General features: G+C 45.2%; 1 protein-coding gene across 5 annotated transcripts in view; it reads left to right on the top strand.

The window, feature by feature from the left end:
- The window catches only part of LOC113591519 (potassium voltage-gated channel, subfamily H (eag-related), member 4a), a 31,063-nt gene extending 20,362 nt beyond the window's left edge, over positions 1–10,701 (top strand). For 2 of the 5 annotated variants that reach the window (XM_027032033.3, XM_081708918.1), the window contains exons 7-16: positions 316–523; positions 1,273–1,467; positions 3,744–3,943; positions 5,308–5,557; positions 5,709–5,908; positions 6,050–6,079; positions 7,497–7,858; positions 8,095–8,180; positions 8,411–8,487; positions 8,699–10,701. In XM_027032033.3, coding sequence (XP_026887834.2) covers positions 316–523; positions 1,273–1,467; positions 3,744–3,943; positions 5,308–5,557; positions 5,709–5,908; positions 6,050–6,079; positions 7,497–7,858; positions 8,095–8,180; positions 8,411–8,487; positions 8,699–9,547 — 2,457 coding nt within the window. In that variant the 3' untranslated portion in view covers positions 9,548–10,701. The remainder of the gene's footprint in view (positions 1–315; positions 524–1,272; positions 1,468–3,743; positions 3,944–5,307; positions 5,558–5,708; positions 5,909–6,049; positions 6,080–7,496; positions 7,859–8,094; positions 8,181–8,410; positions 8,488–8,698) is intronic. The other 3 variants (XM_081708920.1, XM_035530941.2, XM_081708919.1) reach the window with 2 other exon arrangements.
- Positions 10,702–15,466: the final 4,765 nt, after the last annotated feature.

Raw genomic sequence — 15,466 nt, 5'->3', positions numbered from 1 at the left:
TAGCACCAGTACACGGTGTTGTTTACACCCTCCTGTAGCACCAGTACACAGTGTTGTTTACACCCTCCTGTGGCACCAGTACACAGTGTTGTTTACACCCTCCCGTGGCACCAGTACACAGTGTTGTTTACACCCTCCCGTGGCACCAGTACACAGTGTTGTTTACACCCTCCTGTGGCAGCAGTACACAGTGTTGTTTACACCCTCCTGAAGTGTCAGTCTCACTGGTGGTGTGTGTTGTTTCCTCCCGTTTCTCTCTCCTCATTGTGCACATGCGGTTCTGGCTCACGCATCCCGTGCCATCTGGTCCCGTAGACATCTCTGGTGCACCTGCTGAAGACGGTGCGTCTGCTTCGTCTGCTGCGTCTCCTGCAGAAGTTGGATCGCTACTCTCAATACAGTGCCGTGGTTCTCACCCTGCTCATGTGCGCCTTTGCTCTGCTCGCACACTGGCTCGCCTGCATCTGGTATGTCATCGGCCGGCAGGAGCTCATCAGCCATGACCTGCGCACCTGGGACATCGGTACTGGGTGTGTGTGTGTGTGTGTGTGTGTGTGTGTGTGTGTGTGTGTGTGTGTATACTGGCCTACATAAAGGTGGAGGGCACCTGCATCTGTCCAAAGTGTGTTAAAAACTACAGGTATAGAGGCCATACGGCAGGATGTCACAGACTGCAGTTCTCCATGGAAACTAAACTACAGGTGTATAGAGGCCATACAGCAGGATGTCACAGACTGCAGGTCTCCATGGCAACTAAACTACAGGTGTATAGAGGCCTTTTCTCCCAGTATTATGGGTGGTTTGTCAGTGTTGGGCTGGATCGACTCAAATGTTGTGAAGTACATTTGCCATATTTGGCTGAATGTTTCACACTGACTGAGGAAGTACAGCTGTGTGTCTGTGGTGTCGTCATTACACTGCTGACATGATGTCTTCTATTGGCCGGTCTGGATCTGTTTTTTTCCGCTGCATGTTCAGGAGATTTTTACAGAATGCATCAGAGTGCATCACTTGAGCTGGTTGTTTGAGAGTAGCTCCAACACCTCATCACACACAGAACAACTGCTGCTATGATAGGATGAAATATTTGAGATGGTATTTGAATGTAAACTTGACGTGAGTTTTTTGACTGCTGGATTGAAATTTCTAGTTGAACTCATTGTTAATCCAAAGTAATTGTAGTCTGTACAGGTTTCTAGTGTTTGTGTCTCTAATGTGAAGTGTTACTATGAAGACTGTCCCCCCCCCTCTCTCTCTCTCTCTCTCTCTCAGGCTGGCTGCAGGAGCTGGCAAAGCGTTTGGAGACACCGTACATTAACGGCACGTCTGGCGGTCCATCCGTGCACAGCGCCTACATAGCCTCCCTCTACTTCACCCTCAGCAGTCTGACTAGTGTCGGCTTTGGCAACGTCTGCGCCAACACAGATGCTGAGAAGGTCTTCTCTGTTTGCACCATGCTGATTGGGGGTACGCACACACACACACACACACACACACACACACACACACGTCACACACACATCAGACACACACAACAGGCTGTGTGTAGTGACGTGTAATGTTAAAGACAGAGTGAGGCTGTGTGTAGTGTTAAGCACAGAGAGGCTGTGTGTAGTGATGTGTGTAGTGTTAAGCACAGAGTGAGGCTGTGTGTAGTGTTAAGCACAGAGTGAGGCTGTGTGTAGTGTTAAGCACAGAGTGAGGCTGTGTGTAGTGTTAAGCACAGAGTGAGGCTGTGTGTAGTGACGTGTGTAGTGTTAAGCACAGAGTGAGGCTGTGTGTAGTGTTAAGCACAGAGTGAGGCTGTGTGTAGTGACGTGTGTAGTGTTAAGCACAGAGTGAGGCTGTGTGTAGTGTTAAGCACAGAGTGAGGCTGTGTGTAGTGACGTGTGTAGTGTTAAGCACAGAGTGACGCTGTGTGTAGTGTTAAGCACAGAGTGAGGCTGTGTGTAGTGACGTGTGTAGTGTTAAGCACAGAGTGAGGCTGTGTGTAGTGTTAAGCACAGAGTGAGGCTGTGTGTAGTGTTAAGCACAGAGTGAGGCTGTGTGTAGTGTTAAGCACAGAGTGAGGCTGTGTGTAGTGTTAAGCACAGTGAGGCTGTGTGTAGTGATGTGTGTAGTGTTAAGCACAGAGTGAGGCTGTGTGTAGTGTTAAGCACAGAGTGAGGCTGTGTGTAGTGATGTGTGTAGTGTTAAGCACAGAGTGAGGCTGTGTGTAGTGTTAAGCACAGAGTGAGGCTGTGTGTAGTGTTAAGCACAGAGTGAGGCTGTGTGTAGTGTTAAGCACAGGGTGAGGCTGTGTGTAGTGTTAAGCACAGAGTGAGGCTGTGTGTAGTGACGTGTGTAGTGTTAAGCACAGAGTGAGGCTGTGTGTAGTGTTAAGCACAGAGTGAGGCTGTGTGTAGTGACGTGTGTAGTGTTAAGCACAGAGTGAGGCTGTGTGTAGTGTTAAGCACAGAGTGAGGCTGTGTGTAGTGTTAAGCACAGGGTGAGGCTGTGTGTAGTGTTAAGCACAGAGTGAGGCTGTGTGTAGTGTTAAGCACAGAGTGAGGCTGTGTGTAGTGTTAAGCACAGTGAGGCTGTGTGTAGTGTTAAGCACAGAGTGAGGCTGTGTGTAGTGTTAAGCACAGTGAGGCTGTGTGTAGTGATGTGTGTAGTGTTAAGCACAGAGTGAGGCTGTGTGTAGTGTTAAGCACAGAGTGAGGCTGTGTGTAGTGTTAAGCACAGAGTGAGGCTGTGTGTAGTGACGTGTGTAGTGTTAAGCACAGAGTGTTAAGCACAGAGTGAGGCTGTGTGTAGTGACGTGTGTAGTGTTAAGCACAGAGTGAGGCTGTGTGTAGTGTTAAGCACAGAGTGAGGCTGTGTGTAGTGTTAAGCACAGTGAGGCTGTGTGTAGTGTTAAGCACAGTGAGGCTGTGTGTAGTGTTAAGCACAGAGTGAGGCTGTGTGTAGTGTTAAGCACAGAGTGAGGCTGTGTGTAGTGTTAAGCACAGAGTGAGGCTGTGTGTAGTGATGTGTGTAGTGTTAAGCACAGAGTGAGGCTGTGTGTAGTGTTAAGCACAGAGTGAGGCTGTGTGTAGTGTTAAGCACAGTGAGGCTGTGTGTAGTGTTAAGCACAGTGAGGCTGTGTGTAGTGTTAAGCACAGAGTGAGGCTGTGTGTAGTGTTAAGCACAGAGTGAGGCTGTGTGTAGTGTTAAGCACAGAGTGAGGCTGTGTGTAGTGATGTGTGTAGTGTTAAGCACAGAGTGAGGCTGTGTGTAGTGTTAAGCACAGAGTGAGGCTGTGTGTAGTGTTAAGCACAGAGTGAGGCTGTGTGTAGTGTTAAGCACAGAGTGAGGCTGTGTGTAGTGTTAAGCACAGAGTGACGCTGTGTGTAGTGTTAAGCACAGAGTGAGGCTGTGTGTAGTGTTAAGCACAGAGTGAGGCTGTGTGTAGTGTTAAGCACAGGGTGAGGCTGTGTGTAGTGTTAAGCACAGAGTGAGGCTGTGTGTAGTGTTAAGCACAGAGTGAGGCTGTGTGTAGTGTTAAGCACAGGGTGAGGCTGTGTGTAGTGTTAAGCACAGAGTGAGGCTGTGTGTAGTGTTAAGCACAGAGTGAGGCTGTGTGTAGTGACGTGCCTGCTTGTCTGGGGTTTCTCTCTCATGTCTGGATCATGCTGTGCTCAGACTGACTCCAAACCGCTTTGTTAATCAACTTGTGCTGCTGGGCTGTCCTCTGCTGTCCACTCTGTTCTCCCCCCCAGCCCTCATGCACGCCGTGGTGTTTGGTAACGTGACGGCCATCATCCAGCGCATGTACGCGCGCCGCTCGCTCTACCACACACGCATGAAGGAGCTGAAGGAGTTCACGCGTGTGCACCGTCTCCCACGCCAGCTCAAACAGCGCATGCTCGAGTACTTCCAGACCACCTGGTCCGTCAACAATGGCATCAACGCCAACGAGGTGTGGCAGACTGTCCTGGCAGAGTGTTCGCTGCCTTTCACTCACTTCACTCAGGTCACAGAGAGCACCTCGACGTGAACTACATCAGGTTCCACAAAATAACCATCCAGCCGTGATTTTCTGCCACCTTGTTGTTTTGGCTCATTAATTATACTGGATTGCTTGGGCTAATTAGCAAAGGAGGCAGTGCTTCACCTGAGCTGTCCACCTCAGACACTCAAAAGAGGCGGAGCTTTACCTGAAACATCCACCTCAGACACTGACACAGAGGGCAACTTAGTTGGTCCCTGAACTGTTTAAGTACAATCTCACTGTTGTTAATTATGTGTACATGTTCACTGATAACATGTGTATATTTATATTTTTAATCATGTGTAAGTATGTAGGTATCTGGCAGTGGTGCACACACTCACAGAATATGTGTCTTAGTGGCATGTTCAGTATCAGAAATATCTCACACTCAGTCACACCTGGTTTCACAGAGATAATTACTAGTCGGTGTCTTTGGTGAGTGGAGCGTGGTGAGATGCTCTGAAGGGAAGAAGGCAGAACTGATTGGATGCACAGAGATGTAGAAGGTTGAAATAAAATAACAATAAAGAAGTAGATCATTTACACTTTGTCGACATACTAATTTATTCAGTGATTAAGAAAAACAGCAGAAACACTTAAAGCAGTTTCACAGGAACAACTGTTGCTAGGCTGTCACCTCAGAGCCTGCAGCCTGGTCAGAGATCAAATGATAAAGTATAATTGATCACATGATGGTGTAACTGATCACATGATAAAGTATAATTGATCACATGATAAAGTGATCACATGAAAGTATAATTGATTACATGATAGTGTAACTGATCACATGATAAAGTATAATTGATCACATGATAAAGTGATCACATGAAAGTATAACTGATCACATGATAAAGTATAACTGATCACATGATAAAGTATAATTGATCACATGATAAAGTGATCACATGATAAAGTATAATTGATCACATGATAAAGTGATCACATGAAAGTATAACTGATCACATGATAAAGTAACTGATCACAGTCACACTGGTTTCAGCCTCTACTACCTTCTCCTTTTAAAAAAGCTGCTCAGAATGGCAGTTTGTGTTTGGCCTTTCCGTTCTTTCCTTCCTTTTCTTTTTGCTTTTAAATTTGGGCTGAATGTGGCACATTTAAGATGACACTTAAATTACAAGTTGATACTGTTGGGCCCCTGAGCAAGACCCTTAACCCTCAATTGCTCAAAGCTGTACTCAGTCATAATTGTAAGTCCCTTTGGAGAAAAGCGTCAGCTAAATGCTGTAAATAAATAAAATGCCTCAGCCTGTGTGTTGCTACATCTTTTAAAGCTCCTGCACGACTTCCCAGACGAGCTGCGTGCAGACATCGCCATGCATCTCAACAAGGACATCCTGCAGTTGTCGCTCTTTTCATCTGCCAGTAGGGGGTGCCTGCGCTCCCTCTCTCTGCATATCAAGACTTCTTTCTGCGCCCCTGGCGAGTACCTCATCCGGCAGGGCGACGCCCTACACGCCAATCACTTTGTTTGCTCCGGGTCCTTGGAGGTGCTCAAAGATGGCATGGTGCTCGCTATACTGGGTATGTCACACCTGTCCATGATGTACTGGGGATGTTGGAGTTAGGGTTAGAGGGTTAGGGGTTAGGGGTTACGGTTAGGTCTATTGCAAAGAACTATGCTGCAAAGATCAAAGATCAAATCAGTTATTTAATGTGAGGCGGGTGTTTCCAGGTAAGGGAGATTTGATTGGTGCAGACCTGCCTGGAGAGGATCATGTGATCAAGGCCAGTGCTGATGTGAAGGCTCTGACCTACTGTGACCTGCAGTACGTGAGCGTCAGGGCCCTGAGGGAGGTGTTAGCGCTCTACCCTGAATACAGCGCACGCTTCTCCGAGGACATCCACCACAACCTCACCTACAATCTCAGAGAGGTCACATCCCTGCAGGAACACAGCTCACACTCTGGGTTTTCATCATCACATTCCCTAATTTTGTCTCATGTAGTGATCGGTTTCCACAGTAACTGTTACGGTACTGAGCACTAGATTACATTTCCTGTCTGTATCTCTCAGGGCCAGACTCGCACTCCAAGAGCCTCACAGGTAACATGCACAGGCCCAGACACACACGCGCACACACACATGCACAGACATGTATACGCACGCATGCACACACACACATATGCACACACACAAATGTGTACAGACACACGTGCACACATACACAAAAAAATAATGAATACACAAACACATGCACAGACACATGTGCGCACCCCTCCCCCCCGACACAGATTTAATTTATATGCAGCAAAACGTCTGTAAACAAGCAGTGTTACACAAGGTGGAAGTAATTGGACATCATTTGAGAGGACACATGTAGAGTTAATACTATTGGACATCATTTCAGAGGACACATGTATAGTTAATACTGCTGGACATCATTTGAGAGGACACATGTAGAGTTAATACTGCTGGACATCATTTGAGAGGACACATGTAGAGTTAATACTGCTGGACATCATTTGAGAGGACACATGTAGAGTTAATACTGCTGGACATCATTTGAGAGGACACATGTAGAGTTAATACTGCTGGACATTTGAGAGGACACATGTAGAGTTAATACTGCTGGACATCATTTGAGAGGACACATGTAGAGTTAATACTGCTGGACATCATTTGAGAGGACACATGTAGAGTTAATACTGCTGGACATTTGAGAGGACACATGTAGAGTTAATACTGCTGGACATCATTTGAGAGGACACATGTAGAGTTAATACTGCTGGACATTTGAGAGGACACATGTAGAGTTAATACTGCTGGACATCATTTGAGAGGACACATGTAGAGTTAATACTGCTGGACATCATTTGAGAGGACACATGTAGAGTTAATACTGCTGGACATCATTTGAGAGGACACATGTAGAGTTAATACTGCTGGACATCATTTGAGAGGACACATGTAGAGTTAATACTGCTGGACATTTGAGAGGACACATGTAGAGTTAATACTGCTGGACATCATTTGAGAGGACACATGTAGAGTTAATACTGCTGGACATTTGAGAGGACACATGTAGAGTTAATACTGCTGGACATCATTTGAGAGGACACATGTAGAGTTAATACTGCTGGACATTTGAGAGGACACATGTAGAGTTAATACTGCTGGACATCATTTGAGAGGACACATGTAGAGTTAATACTGCTGGACATCATTTGAGAGGACACATGTAGAGTTAATACTGCTGGACATCATTTGAGAGGACACATGTAGAGTTAATACTGCTGGACATCATTTGAGAGGACACATGTAGAGTTAATACTGCTGGACATTTGAGAGGACACATGTAGAGTTAATACTGCTGGACATCATTTGAGAGGACACATGTAGAGTTAATACTGCTGGACATCATTGCGTTATGGTAATAGCACTGGAATGATTTCATTGATCCTAATCTCTCCTTCTCTTTCTCCTTATCCTCGTCATGTTCTCTCTCTCTTCATCTTTTCAGGATTGTTCTCACTCCAGCCGTCCCCTAGACCCAAACTTGCCCTTCATTTTGGAGGCTGAGGAAGAGGACAGTTCAGGACAGGCAGTGGTCAGGCAACCATTACTCTCCAGCACAGGAGGGTGTTCTCCACAGTCCACTCTCAGCGCCATGCTGGGGGAGGAGTTATGCCATTTCAGTATGCTCCGCCTCTGCCGCACTCCAACCCAAGGCTACCAGGCACAGAGCCCCTCCCCCTCCCCTCAGACGCCAGCCAATCAGGAGTCATATGGCACAGTAGTTGACACAGGTTCCGCCCACCGGCCAGCTAAACTGCTAATTCCCTCCTCCCTCAGCTGCATCAGTCCACTGGATCTGAGCCCCAGGTACCGAAGGCCAAAGCATTTTTGACTTTAGTATGTTAAATGGTACATCACTTTAGTGGATTTACCTGACTGTGGGATCAAATGCATTAATATCATTTGCTGAAATATCAGCTTGTGTTAATGAGCGCATCTCGTAAACAGGGCCCTAAAGATTCAGACAGGTGGGATTGTTTAATGTCTGGATGTCAGGATAATGCCAGCATGGTCACATCTCTAAAAGTGCTGCTTTACTGCAGGGTTGTTGATGGGATTGAGGATAATGAACCAGTGTTTCATTTCAATGTGGAATCCAGTGGGGTCGCCCTCAGTCCACAGTTCAAAGGTGAGGGCCACACCTGCTTAACACAGATTGGCCAGCATTTCAACTTCATGTTAAACATTTTAGACATGCAGAATTTAAAGATCTAAATGGCAACAAAGATGATTTTGAAAATATTACAACGATCATGAACTTATACTATTTTGCCACTTAAGACTTCAGTATTTGTACTGCAGTATTTTCAAACTCGCTGTTAAATGTAGCACTGCTGTTAAATGCTTTGTGTATTTTAGATCCCTTTCAGGTGAATGCCAACCTTCTACTTGAGACTGAAGAAGTCAGACAAAGTGTGTCTCAGCTCAATACAGAGGTGTTTAATAAACACTCTCACACACACACACACACACACACACACACACATACACACACACACACACACGCATCTCACTTAACAGATCAATTACCCTTTGCACTTTTTCATCAGTTATAATTATAATTAAATCCTCTGATTTATGTTGTCATTGTTTGTATAATTCCATCTTCAGATTAACATTGTTATTGTTTTTGTGTCCATGTTCCAGATGAACCGTTTAAATGAGGAAATGTCCAGCCTGGCCAAGGAGCTACATGAGATGATGCACTTCCTGCACACCCACATCACCGGGCCTCACTTCCCCACCCTCCTCCCTCCATGCTCGGCTTTCAGTTGCCATGGCAGCACAACCCTGCCCATGTCGTCCTCAGAGTGGTCCCCACAGCTGCCCTGCCAGCAGGTGGCGCTCTGTGCTAGAGACTCGGCAGGACTGCGAGCAGGGTGTGTTTCTGCCCATGAGCGGGGCTCTGTGCTGGGGCAGGAGGGGGTCTGGGAGCATCTCCCCCAGCCTGTGGGTCCCCACAGTGCCTGTCCCCACTCCACGTGCTGCCCAGACCAGGGAAGGGTTGCAGCTCTGGGGCTGGACAGCCAGCCGAGTGCCTACCCGGATCACCGAGCCCCCCAAGGAGGGCTCACTCTCCACAGCTTGGGTTCCGGCTTCCCGTGCCTCTCTGGTCCCAGTGGAGTGGCGACTCAGGTCAGGACCATTGGTTCCATAAACACTTCCGGCAAAGCATGTAGCATCTGTTCCCATGGCAACCTTAGTCTGTCCCGCCAGTCTCTGAACACCCATGGGACCCCTGATCTCACTCGACAGCATTCGATGACGACCACGTCTGTCCACACATCTCTTACGGCAACTGATCAGTCACAACCCCTCACTGCTGCGAGTTCAGTGCTGCATGCTGGGATTTATAGTCACAGTTCAGCACACGTCCCCACAGGACCCAGGCAGAATGACCTGGTGGGGTCAAGCCAGGTTCACCTGCAGGACCCCATCTGGATCCCCACTGGGGAGACGACGGACGCTGCGAGCTCAGCGCCAGCAGGGCTCTGACCAGACCGTCCCAATCCTAGCCCGGTCACACAACTACGACAGGGGGTCTCTCCCTCCCCGCTGATCAGGAGTAGCACCTAAATCAAAAGAGGTTCCATTTCATTCACTTTGTCCTAGGGACTTAACCCTCTCCGTACGAGGTATGTTCACCAAAGAAGAAGAGCAGTCGGGTGTGTGTGTGTATACTGGCCTACATAAAGGTGGAGGGCAGCTGCATCTGTACAAAGTGTGTTAAAAACCACAGGTGTGTAGAGGCCATACGGCAGGATGTCACAGACTGCAGTTCTCCATGGAAACTAAACTACAGGTGTATAGAGGCCATACGGCAGGATGTCACAGACTGCAGGTCTCCATGGCGACTAAACTACAGGTGTATAGAGGCCATACGGCAGGATGTCACAGACTGCAGCTCTCCATGGATACTAAAAGTACTGATTGTTCTTGGCCAAGATGAAGAATGCAGATGTGAGGAAGCCCTCTGAGAGCCCTGAGCTCAAATCAACTCCTCTTCATCAAAATTAGTCTTCTCATTAGTGTACGGCAGGGACTACACGATGTAGGTCAGAGGCCTTCCTCCATAAGGCAAACGCCCTGCAGCACGTCGTCTGTGTCGTACGTACGTACGTTAATGTCTCTTTGGCTTCAGTGCTGTAGATGGGAATGCAGACACAGCACAGAGTCGGACAGGAAGTTCAGCCTTTCTGTCAGGTCTGCACAAAACAGAATGAGGTACCAAGGCTTAAATGCAGCATTACCAATACTGATTTACTCCATACCTTCCAACGTGAATGTCTTTGGCTCTGTAGTTCCAGCTATCTTGTAATGATTGCTGTCCTGTCATGGCTGCCCTGGAAAGCTACCAACAGGTTTGTTATGCGCTCTTAATGGACTTTGACTTTGAAAAGCATATTACCCCATTATATAGAATTTGTGAACGGTCAAATAATTCCATGTGTTTGTTAGACTTTTGTGTCCTCTGCGTTTAATTTCATGGCATATTTAAACTTATTTTTGTTGGTTTGATTTATTTTTGTACAATAAAAAGCTTACTGTTTGGATACATTAATAATTAATAAAAAAGAGATAGCATGAACATTTGAAAATTGCTCCACAGAGTTAATGAACTATTTCTCATATCTTCCAGTTAATGAACTCTCATATTTGCCAGTTAATTAATTATTTCTCATATCTCCCAGAGTTAATAAACTATCACTCATATCTCCCAGAGTTAATAAACTATCACTCATATCTCCCAGAGTTAATGAATGATTTCTCATATCTCCCAGAGTTAATGAACTATCTCATATCTGCCAGTTAATGAAATGAAAATGACATGTTTCAAGCAAACCCCACCATTAAGTGCAGGGTTCTTCCCACGCACGCAGCCTGGCTGACCATAGTCTCTAACAGGCTGTGCAGATCTGGGTCTGTCTGTACTGTTGGCGTGAACCTTCTAATCATGGAGAGACATCAGAGCTTCCATTGTGCTCATGCCTGAGTAGAGGAGCCCAGTCCAGTCTCCTCTGTTCCACCCCCGACTTTCCCAGTGACTCTGGTCAGCACCATACACGGAAACAGCATACAGAAAAGAAACATGGCACACACTTGTTCACAACTCATCACTCAAACCCCAAAATCTTAGAGGCACCTGAAATATTCTACAAGATTTTGACCTCACTCTTCAATTCCATGGTATCTACCTTTAGTGCTGTGTGGAGATCACATGACTAACACATAGTTTAATCAGTGTTGGAGAAAAGTGTGAGCAACAGGATGAGAATAGATGTGACCAGATGAGAACTGTGCATTTGTGCACTCGTGTAGTTTATAATGAGGCCATGAGCCATGAAGCAAAAGAAGGCCTGCAGTAAAAATAGAGTGTGGTGCACACGGAGAGTCATTGTGGGCGCGTAGGCGGTGCAGCAGGTATCCACTAACAAAGCTGCATTCCTCATGGGCAGTGCTGTGCTTTCTGAAGACGCAGCACACAGTCACAGATCATCTTTATAAGGCTTTTGAATTCACAACAGCAGCTCAGGGACAAATTTAAAAGGGAGAGAAAAAACAAGTTATTTAACATCTTTACTGCATTGTTAAATATGTTCCTTTGCAATCTGAGATTCATTTTAAATGCAATTTTCTCAGGTTTGACTTGACATGATTAGTGCAAGTGTACTTTCCTGATTTTGATTCTGTGTAATATGTTAATTTTACTCACATTAATGCCTGACTCTGAAACGAGTGGGTAGATGAGTGTGGTGTGCACAGAAGATCTGTAAGTGGACTCTTCAGCTGAGGGACAAGCACTTATTACCCACATAAAGCAGTCATTAGACAAAAGTTGGCCAGTGCATAAGACCCAGCCTCTCTCATTTTAATGATACTCAACTCCATGGACCCACACTGACGATCAGCAATTAGCAGGGACTGTGTTATCTAGAAAGTGAAAATATCAGATTTAATTGCTTATGAATGTGTGGGTGGAGAACAACCTCTTTATTCAGCGTTAAAAAAGTGCTTGATTGTTTTTATAGCCTCACCGATGTTATGTGGAAAACTTTACAGATGAAGAATGTCTTTGTGAGAAACCTACCTCACAGAACAAATTCAGGCTTTGGTTTATTAACAAGTTACGTTTGAGAGAGGATGATATCGAGTGGAAAAAAGAGGGACGACACATATGACATTTCCATGTCTACAGCACCATCTTGTGGTAAATTGAGGTAATTGCACGACCTCATATGATGCCGGGTTGTCGGTCTTTTAAATGAATTAGATATAAGAGGGGTTTACTTGTTCAGTCATAGCGATTCCTTTAGATCATGGACTAGTACTAATAAATTGGTGTCTACTCATCTCATAGCACAGAGAGCGAGTGTGTGGTGAGTGTGTGGAACAATAGCCAGAGGTGGCTCAGTGGTTAAGGTACCTGATTTGTAATTGGAAGGTGGCTGGTTCAGGTCCCACCACTGCCAAATTGCCACTGTTGGGCTCCTGCGTAAGGCCCTTAACCCTCAAATAATTGTAAGTTGCTTTTATCCAAGGCATCAGCTAAATGCCATAAATGTAATGTAAAATGTAGCACAGTTGGTGAGAGTTTTAGCTACTGCTCAGCTGTAAGGGTGACTGATGTAAGTCACTGGTGGCTGTGTGGAGGCTGAGTTCATTAGAAAACAGGCCTTCAATGCCAGTGTTCGACATGATCAGTGGGTCCTTGACTTCTAAACAGTGGACAGATAAGTTTGACAGTAATTTCCTGGATCTTGCACTAGTCCATCAAAAGTAAAGGTCTCATAGGAGGAGAGTATTAGTGCCGGCTGGAACACCACCAGGCCAAGTGGGACCTACCTCCACAACGGTCAGACGAGCGGAGCCTCCACAACGGTCAGACGAGCGGAGCCTCCACAACGGTCAGACGAGTGAAGCCTCCACAACTCCACAACGGTCAGACGAGCGGGGCCTCCACAGCTCCACAACGGTCAGACGAGCGGGGCCTCCACAACTCCAAAACGGTCAGACGATCGGGGCCTCCACAACGGTCAGACGAGCGAAGCCTCCACAACTCCACAACGGTCAGACGAGCGAAGCCTCCACAACTCCACAACAGTCAGACGATCGGGGCCTCCACAACGGTCAGACAAGCAGGGCCTCCACAACTCCACAACGGTCAGACGAGCGGGGCCTCCACAACGGCTAGCTCTCTTACATTCAATCTTATTGGTCTATGTATACAATGTTTTGTGCTTGGAGTGTGACAGGCTGAGCAAAATTGTCACATATAATATTTAAATAATGCTGCTCTTCTTCTTAAACGTCTATTTATTGACTCAAGCGGTGAAGCGGTCAAGCGCATACTGAAGATTCATGTTTGTGGAACATTTAAATGATGATTGATTCCGCACCTGTTGGGTAACTGAAACGCTAGCACATTTAGTTTGATATTGTTTGTTATCAGAATCGTTGTCTGAGCTTGTACGCGTTTTGTACTTCTAGTCTAGATCCCTGTATTTCTACAGTATTATCAATTCATTGGTATTTTGGACTCTAACCTACTGTACTGTACCAAGGATGTATTCTATGAGGAAATGACAAAGCACTTTTGTAAGTCTGCTAAACTCCGTAAATGTAAACGTCAGTCTCGCTTTAGCGATTCACGATCAGGTCATGGCGCTTTAAATCGGAATGCTCCTATATGCGCGATATTACGGCATTTGACAGCTAAGCGCAACCTAACGCTCCCTAACCGGATAGAAACAGACCTTCGTATTCTTTGAAGAGCTTTGATGTAGAACCGCACTTTTACTACATTTATAAGCACAACAGTACACGAATAAAAACACAATTAGTAATGTAATTAAATAGCCTGATGAGCGTTCTGCAAAATGGTTCTCCTATATAGCGTTTGTCAGACGTTTATTAATAGGGTCACTGCAGCTAAAGCAGGATTCACTGGTGCAGTGACACGTGCAGGCCAGCGGGCTCCAGCGCTGAAACACTCCACTGTCAGAGGATTTGTCAAAGATTCTACTGCACCAGTTTTAATAAATCTATATTGAAGTCCTTGTATCTATAATGGTGTTTAAATGGTTAACTATTCCTGTGCATTTTTCCATAATGCTAAAACAATTCCAGTTTGGACAGATTTCACTGTACCATTTGTTCATAAATCCAAATTAAATTCATACTATCTATGAAATATTAATTTGCATAAATAGGCTGAATCTGTTTCTCAAAGATTTCCCATAATGCCAAAACAATTCCAGTGCCACACAACAGTGGTACACCTTGCTATCCCCAATGTAAGTTTGGACAGATTTTACTGTACCAGTTTTTCAAAAATCCATATTAAAATTCTTAATATTGTTAATGGGGATTCAAGGCGGTTTGGTGACCAGTTTCTCCACAGTTACACCCCCTCACTTTGGTACAGGATATCGGGGGTTTGAATCCCGACCAGGGCGTGTTCAGTGTGGAGCCTTAGGTGAGGTCCATAACACTGCCTGCCTCATTAACAATGAGAGATGAAAATAAGATTCACACTGGCTCAGATGTACCCTGGGTCAACAAGGTCCATGTCAGATGTTGGGGGACCAGGACAGTCTGATGAAATGTGGACAACTGGAACAAATATAAGATGTGAGTGGAGAACAGAGGACTGTGGGAATGCTACTAACAAGCAATCCCAGTGTGAGCAGGGATTTGCAGAGGATGTGGGAACTATGGATGCTTTAAAACAGAACAATGAATTGTTACACCTGCAGTGCTACATAACTGGGCTTCTAGAGTTGTTATTGAATGGTACCTGTTTCGGACCCACCCAGTAAGTACATAATAAGTATGTACTAAATAACAAGGTTAAAGAAATCTCATACAAAATCATTCATAAATACTATCCCTGCAACAGCACTGTTTCAAAATATTCACAACTGGAGCACATATGATTTTTGTGGTAATAATTATGAATTTGTTGAACTCATATAAATAATTGTCTGTTCTAGGAATTTTGGAATGATGTACAGAACGTTGTTGAAATACAATTTAACACCACTTTAAGAATAGGAAACATTATTTTATGACACAGATTGCGACAAAGACGTGTTTTTTTTTTGTTGTTGGTTTTTTTTTGGGGGGGGTGTAAATATTGTATTCTGACAACTATCATAAAATACATTTTGAATAAGTTGTAATTTATCTCCTCTATTCAACATGTACATTGTACGAAAGAAGCCAAAGGAATAAATATCCTGAAATAAATCATTGAAAAATCATATAAATGCGTTTAAGCAATGTGCCTTCTTATATGTGGATTCTTGTTTTTCTTTTTGTCGCTTGTGTCCTGATTATGCTGTTCCCCTGGTAATGTTTTTGTAAATTGAAAACAAGAATGTATTTTTAAAATGTTGGGATTGTAGGAGGATC

Source organism: Electrophorus electricus, unplaced genomic scaffold (genome assembly GCF_041902795.1).
Source record: "Electrophorus electricus isolate QZ-2024a unplaced genomic scaffold, ASM4190279v1 Scaffold190, whole genome shotgun sequence".
NCBI classification, from domain to species: Eukaryota; Metazoa; Chordata; class Actinopteri; order Gymnotiformes; family Gymnotidae; genus Electrophorus; species Electrophorus electricus.
The sequence above is the reverse complement of the archived record's forward strand: the minus strand, read 5'-3'. Positions and strand labels throughout refer to the sequence as shown.